At 41.1% G+C, this 8,377-nt stretch overlaps 1 protein-coding gene across 1 annotated transcript in view; it reads left to right on the top strand.

The window, feature by feature from the left end:
- LOC145402281 (mitochondrial inner membrane protease ATP23 homolog) overlaps positions 1-8,377 on the top strand; it is a 44,741-nt gene that overhangs the window by 16,095 nt on the left and 20,269 nt on the right. The window contains exon 4 of the mRNA XM_080274410.1: positions 2,687-2,768. Within this exon, the coding sequence (XP_080130536.1) occupies positions 2,687-2,768 (82 nt within the window). The remainder of the gene's footprint in view (positions 1-2,686; positions 2,769-8,377) is intronic.

Raw genomic sequence — 8,377 nt, 5'->3', positions numbered from 1 at the left:
AATGTCTGGATGGGGCAGGTTAAATTCAGAGTTAACTCACCACTGTCCCTGAAGTTTTGGCGGACATGACTTGTGATGATGATGATGATGAACATGACCAATGATGTTGAAGATGATTAACCATGCAGTTACTGATGACGGATGACTGAATGAGATGATGGGGAGTGTAACTGCATGGCATAAGGAGTCTACATGTCCACAGACTCCACTTCATCCCCACTGCTAGTGTCATTGCCGAGTGGTGGTGGATCATCGATATCGCTCTCAAAGGCAGGTGGAGAGGATGATGCGTCGTCAGAGTCAGAGTGAACAGGTTCAGGGTCATACACGGGTTGAGGTTCAGGACACAGATGCAGGCTGCTCATCCTCAGGTGTAGTGGATGAAGATGAGGGCGAGGCGGCAGCAGCAGCAGGTCGTGGTTTCTTTGAGAACAGAATGATGGGCAACTAGACCGATTATGCTTCATGTCGTCAAAACAGTTTTGTAGAGGATTATGCTCTGATCTATAGCACTCATCAGTGGCAGTATGGGACAAGGACGTAACATGAGTATGCTCATGAACCTCTTAGGAACTCACTTTCTCAGAGTGATTTACCCCCAAACTTCAACCTACAGCAGTTCAAGTCCAACTATTAAAGATTTTTTATGAATGGAAGAGACTTGTAATTTGGTGTACAGTGTGGATTTTTTTTTTTTATACTTTTGTTTTTCTTATCTGTTCTGTTATTGTAAAATTTAAAAAAAAAAAAATCATGGTGGCAGAGCCAACAGTAGTCAGCTAAAAAATTTCACATTACTTGGAAAAAAGCAAAAAACTGAGTTCCATAATTTCGTGTGGCCATCGCTGTTATCTACCTCAGTCAACTTCAGAATCACGAACTGCACATTCACATAAATTATTGCAAGTGCAGTACTGTTATGTTTAACAAGAGTGAACTCCTCCTCCTCCTCCTCCTTTGGATCACTGAGAGTCCCTGTTAGCCAAGTGACCACCATTGGGATTTTTTTTTAATGTACCAGGGGTCTCTGCTTCAGGAGGAGACTTGTGTACTTGTCCCACATGGGAGAGTTCCTTGTTTCAGTGGAGTGAACGGAGCTAGGGCCTGATTGACTGCTGCCTACCTTAAAAGTGCCAGGCAAGGCTGCTGCATCACCCCTAAACATCCACACTGTGCTCTGTGCAGTACCCTCGTGTCTACAGGACACCCTGTAAACTTAACATACCCGTACGTAGCGTTGTGTCACTTCATTATTCATTTTTCGATTTACTCAATGCAAATAAGGTAATATACAGTAAGCACAGATTAGGATCTGCACAGATAGCCCTGAGTTAATGGTCACTACTCTTTCGACCTGCGATGGGCTGTGGATCACTGAGGGTCCCTGTTAGCCAAGTGACCACCACTGGGTTTTTTTTTAATGTACCATGGGCCACTGCTTCAGGAGGAAACTTGTGTACTTGTTCTACACGGGAGAGTTCCTTGTCTCAGTGGGGTGAACGGAGCTAGGGCCTGATTGACTGCTGCCTACCTAAAAAGCGCCGGGCAAGGCTGCCACACCACCCCTAAACATCCACTCTGTGCACTGTACATCCACACTGTGCACTGTGCAGTCCCCTTTTGTCTATAAGACACCCCATCTTATATATTTTTCAATCTCCCCTGTGCAAAGAAAGTAATATAAGCACAGATTAGGATCTGCTCAGATAGCCCTGAGTTATTGGTCACTGCTCTTACTTTCGATCTGTGATGGGCTGTGGATTACTTAGGGTCCCTGTTAGTCAAGTGACCACCATCGGGATTTTTTTTAATGTACCAGGGGTCACTGCTTCAGGAGGAAACTTGTGTACTTGTCCCATGTGGGAGAGTTCCTTGTCTTAGTGGAGTGAATGGAGCTAGGGCCTGATTGACTGCTGCCTACCTTAAAAGCGCCAGGCAAGGCTGCCGCATCACCCCTAAACATCCACACTGTGCACTGTGTAGTTTCCACATTATGTCCACAGACGCCCCATTAACTTAACGTACTGGTTTATAATGTTATGCCATAACTATTAGTTTATTTGATTACTTTCTCTTTCAGGTTACTCAGTCGGGTAGCTTATAGACAAGGTATTATAGAATGTGACTTTTCCTTTCCAATATTTCCTGTGAAATTCCCATGTCAGTTTTTCCATGCTGCATAGTGGTTTTTCTCACTTTTTCCTGGAGGGTTTGGGGGTGGGGGGAGCCTTCTTGCTTTACTATCCTTATCCTTCAGCATGTAGAGTTATATCTTGTAGTCATGGTTTTCTTTGTAACAAGCAGTCTCAAAAGGACCATATGGTCTCCTCCTCCTCCTCCTCCTCCTCCTCCTCCTCCTTTTTTGTGCCAGTATCATCTATTACAATTTTGCAGAGTTACTTTCAAAACTTAAATTTTTAATGCAAGTAGGCTAAGGGACAGAGACTAAAAGCCTCAAAGAAAACCTGAGAGAGAGAGAGAGAGAGAGACTTCATTTTGAAATGTTTGGACACAACCCTTCATTCCAGATTTCATTAGTGTCATAAATGGCTATATGAGGGTAAGGGAGAACTACAGTACATTACAGTACTACATTAGCAGATGCATTTATTGTATCAGGTAAAGTAGATTTAGATAGTTTAGTGAAGGATGTTCATTGATATTGCATAATGTATTGACCTTGCAGTGAAGTTGACCTGAACCGGCACATCTCGTGTGAAGTGTGTGACGTGACAGTTAATGGAGGATATGACTCTGAGATGAACCAGGTCAGTCAACTGCACCACTCTGAGCTTAATGTCTTGCTGAAGGAATGATATTAGGAGTTTGTATTTTTTTGTTATCCTAAAAAACTCCTTAACACCCATTTTTTTTTTCCTGTGCAGTTTATTATGCATGCTACATCTTAGTACAGCATTTATCCTGCTTTTTATATAATTTACATCTTTAACCCCTACACCACGGGCATGTTTACCGATGTTTTGCGTGTGCCGCGGGGTTATTCGGGCTCCGACACACTCTCAAAAAATATTTGCCAAATATTAGTTATTAGTCCTAGAATATTAAAATTACATATGCTTATGGCACATACCTTCAGCTTTCTCCTGGAATGTTTGTTGAGCCTTCGTCAGTTACCGTAGGACTTGTGGAGACCTCTGAAGTTGGGTAACGAAGTCTCCACTTTACACTTCCCGACAACCCATAATATGATTACCACAGCCAGATATTAACACTATAAACACTACTCTATGATTTTCAAGTAGTTTGGGATCCATACTTCAAAAAAAAACCCACTGTGAAAGCAATGAAAATTACGAGCGCGTCTGACCGTCGCACTGGCATTAGTTCGCTCTTGGTACTCTGTCATTTATTATTCATAAAACCCCTCACACTTTATATTTCTATTCCTATATAACACTTATATATATCTACAGTCTTTATCCATAAGTTTCCTTCAGTAGTATTAGTTTATTGTCACTGTAGGGATTCAATTTCTTTCAGTAAAATACGTAGCATTCACTTTCTTGTACTGTATACTAGCATTGAGAGTGAATGTCACTTTCATCTTCACTCTCATAACTCATAGTATTCAGACATGCTAGAGTGAAACTTTCACTTTCATTACTCCTAGGGTATATACTTGTATTCTTATAATACTACTCATTTACATTTCTATTTACGTTTTCTATTTTATTTACGCTATTTACATTTCCATTTTATTTACACTGTGTTATGCACTGTCAATTGAAGTAACTTATAAAACTATTTTCCATTGTTCACGTATATTTACATTCATTACTTTCACTTGCTGTTTACACATTATTTACACATTATTTACAATTCCACTTGCACTGTTTTACTCAATAGAAAGATCATAGTCACTCTTTTATCAATTGTCAGCCCTTTACCTCTTTCCACACGAGGTTTAGTAGGGGGTAAAGGTCACAGGGCCCTTTGCATGGGGGTGAAAAAGTCCCTGAAGTCAGCAAGAAGAAACAGACGTACCTCTACTTCGGAAGATGAGAGTAAACTGATAAGGGAGGGCCGTGGTAGAGGCCTACTTAGGGGATATTCAGTGCTACCAATGTTAGCTCTTGAAACAGCTATGTATAGCACAAATGATTGGCAGGAAATCTAGACAATACATTATAAATTAGGTAGTTCCAGGTGAATGTAAATATCACTTAGGCTTCTCCCTTCCCTCCTTATATGTATATTTATTACGAAAATAGATTATATGGCATATTTCAAGGGGAAAAAAACAGCGAAAATTAGCGAACGAGTGCACGTGAGGTGTTGTCAGGTGATAATTAGCCAATTCCAGGTGTATGGCACTCTCACTTACCTTATTTCTTTCTTGTATATATTATTTGGTATAAGAATAGGACATAGGGCTTATTTCAATGGATGAAATCAGTGAAAAATTCCAGGGAAGATTTACTTAGCTGTAGCACGGCCGGGCAGGCGAGAGGATAGGGTAATGGAGGGGGGGTAGGGAGGGGAGTCAAGAACGGGGAGAAATGGCTAAATTGTCAACAATGGGTGGGAGTACAGATGAGATTAGGAGTGCTGACTAGTGTTGGACATTTGCAGTACTGATAGATGATACCAGCCCCCACTTGGAAGCCCGGGTGAATTCAAAATAACACAGAATCACAAAAGCGACACCCCACGGTATGATCCCTTGCTCCCAAGCGTCACAAAAGTGACACCCCGCGGTTAAGGGGTTAATATTAATGTGGTTTACATAAATAGCTTAGACAAGGGTATTCATGTTCCAAATGTGGTATTGTGGATTTACAACTTCTTGCTAACCTATGTCTTCTCCCCTCCTTTGCAGCAGGCCAGTCCCTAGACATACATTCCTCACAGAGGGCCTGGCTTTTCCCTCCCATCTCCTTTCCCATGGCAGTTTAGGTCATTCCCCTCCCCCTGGTGCTGTTGTTGACTGGCAGAAGGGAAAGACTCATCATTTTCACCTAATGTTCAAGCCTTCCTCTCCCACAGATGACTCTCATTATGACTCCTTGACATCAGCAGTTACACTTTCAGTAGCTTGATTTAGTTTTGGACCATTATTGGATTATATTTAAGAATCAGTCATGCATAAGCTTCCAAAGGGCCCTATCTCCTTTTAATTGAGAAGCAAGAATACCTGAATGGATCCTGATAGCACACCCCAGCACGTTGTTGTTCATGCTAGGAGGATCTTAAGGTCCTTAGTATTATACATGATACTGTTAGTGCAGACACTATGGTCAAACACATGATACAGGCAAATTTCTGGCAGTGTGGTCTTACAGCACATGTAACAGGGTGGTAACAGAGTGATCTGGAGCCTGCAGTGGTGCCCTTGTTAGTCTAACTAGCTGGAGCAATGCAAATGCAGCACCCATCCATGAACTAAACTTCCACACTTTTCCCTGCACCCTATGATAGCAAGGCATTGTCAGCCACAAGGGAATGTTAGTTCGCAGGACAGGACAGCCCTTTTGGGGCAGTTGCTTGCCTGTGGTTGACAGGTCTGCATGGCCAGACAGAACATAATGATCAATGACAACAGCATTCCATAGTCACTGTTCTCCCATTGTGACAGCCTGAAGGTTTCCATTGAAGGGCAGCCACAAATGTTTCAGTTTATTTTATATGTACTGGATCAAGCCGTTCATTGGGCCCTTCTCGTCCGTACATTAAGACCATTGGCCAAGTCCCTTCCCTGTTGCTGACATCACTCCCTCTGCAGACCTCCCTCTCCACGTTGGGGTAGGGTCTGACTGGATGAAGTGTGCACAGGAATGAAGGTTGAACCAATAATTCTAAGACAACTGAAATTCATGATATATGGACACTTGTTTTTTTACCTCGTGCTTTTTTGAGTTGACCATAATTCTTATGTGGAAAGAATTCCACAGTTTTCTTTGTGATGGCACATCATAGTTCTCTGCCTTAAGCTATCCTCAACATGGGCTTCAAGTTGCAATCTGTCGTAGCAGATCAGATGTTGGTAGTACATAAAACTTAGAATTAAATGTATATCCTCATTGGTATTAGGCACCATTGCAATAAAACACAAGAGTCTTCTGCAGTTGCTGACCACAATTGTACAGAAGATGGTTTACAGTACAGTCATGCTGATAGGCTCCTTAACCCTTCTCAATCAAACCTACCATTTCGCTTACAACTTAGGGACACCTGGATCTGTAAAACACAAGAGTCTTCTGCAGTTGCTGACCACAGTTGTACAGAAGATGGTTTACAGTACAGTCATGCTGATAAGCTCCTTAACCCTTCTCAGTCAAACCTACCATTTCGCTTACAACTTAGGGACACCTGGATCTGTCAGACCCAGCTTTAACCCTTTAACCGCGGGGCATCACTTTCGTGACGCTTGGGAGCAAGGGATCATACCGCAGGGCGTCGCTTTTGTGATTCTGTGTTATTTTGAATTCACCCGGGCTTCCAAGTGGGGGCTTGTATCATCTATCAGTACTGCCAATGTCCAACACTAGTCAGCACTCCTAATCTCATCTGTACTCCCATCCATTGTTGACAATTTAGCCATTTCTCCCCGTTCTTGACTCCCCTCCCTACCCCCCCTCCATTACCCTATCCTCTCGCCTGCCTGGCCGTGCTACGCTAAGTAAATCTTCCCTGGAATTTTTCACTGATTTCATCCATTGAAATAAGCCCCATGCCCTATTCTTATACCAAATAATATATACAAGAAAGAAATAAGGTAAGTGAGAGTGCCATACACCTGGAATTGGCTAATTATCACCTGACAACACTTCACGTGCACTCGTTCGCTAATTTTCGCTATTTCCCCTTGAAATATGCCGTATAATCTACTTTCGTAATAAATATACATATAAGGAGGGAAGGGAGAAGCCTAAGTGATATTTACATTCACCTGGAACTACCTAATTTATAATGTATTGTCTAGATTTCCTGCCAATCATTTCATTGCTATAAATAGCTGTGTCAAGAGGCTAAACGTTGGCAGTGCTGATTTCCCTAGGTAGGCCTCCACCCCGGCCCACCCTTATCAGTTCACTCTCATCTTCCAGAGTGGGGTACGTCTGTTCGCTCTTGCTAGCTTCAGGGCCTTTCCACCCTCGTGCAAAGGGCCCTGTGACCTTTACCCCCTACTAAATTTCGTGTAGAAAGAGGTGAAGGGTTGACAATTGATAAAAGAGTAACTACGATCTTTCTATTGAGTAAAACAGTGCAAGTGGAATTGTAAATAATGTGTAAATAATGTGTAAACAGCAAGTGAAAGTAATGAATGTAAATATACATGAACAATGGAAAATAGTTTTATAAGTTACTTCAAGTGACAGTGCATAACACAGTGTAAGTAAAATAGAAATGTAAATAACGTAAATAAAATAGAGAATGTAAATAGAAATGTAAATGAGTAGTATTATAAGAATACGAGTATATACCCTAGGAGTCATGAAAGTGAAAGTTTCACTCTAGCATGTCTGAATACTATGAGTTATGAGAGTGAAGGTGAAAGTGACATTCACTCTCAATGCTAGTATACAGGACGAGAAAGTGAATGCTATGTATTTTACTGAAAGAAATTGAATCCCTACAGTGACAATAAACTAATACTACTGAAGGAAACTTATGGATAAAGACTGTAGATATATATAAGTGTTATATAGTAATAGAAATATAAAGTGTGAGGGGTTTTATGAATAATAAATGACAGAGTACCAAGAGCGAACTAGCGCAAGTGCGACGGTCAGACGCGCTCGTAATTTTCATTGCTTTCACAGTTTTTTTTTTTTTGGAGTATGGATCCCAAACTACTTGAAAATCATAGAGTAGTGTTTATAGTGTTAATATCTGGCTGTGGTAATCATATTACGGGTTGTCGGGAAGTGTAAAGTGGAGACTTCGTTACCCAACTTCAGAGGTCTCCACAAGTCCTACGGTAACCTACGAAGGCTCAACAAACATTCCAGGAGAAAGCTGAAGGTATGTGCCATAAGCATATGTAATTTTAATATTCTAGGACTAATAACTGATTTTTGGCAAATATTTTTTGAGAGTGTGTCGGAGCCCGAATAACCCCGCGGCACACGCAAAACATTGGTAAACATGCCCGCGGTGTAGGGGTTAAAAAAATGTTATAGTGTCACACATGTTTTATATTATGAATTGAATTGCTGAATATGCTACAACGTATTAGGTCTTATCAATTACAAAACTATGTGAATAAGTTTTAATTCGTTGAACTCCACATATTTTTTAAAAAATTATGAACAAAAAATGCCAAACTAAATTTTTTTTTTTTTTTTTTCAGTCACCATACACAAAAACAAAGAACACTATGAGCCTAGCACTTGTGTCACAACTTGAGGAATGG

Source organism: Coenobita brevimanus, chromosome 57 (genome assembly GCF_032717465.1).
Source record: "Coenobita brevimanus isolate Jiangsu-jjx chromosome 57, ASM3271746v2, whole genome shotgun sequence".
In the NCBI taxonomy this organism is placed as follows: domain Eukaryota; kingdom Metazoa; phylum Arthropoda; class Malacostraca; order Decapoda; family Coenobitidae; genus Coenobita; species Coenobita brevimanus.
The sequence above is the reverse complement of the archived record's forward strand: the minus strand, read 5'-3'. Positions and strand labels throughout refer to the sequence as shown.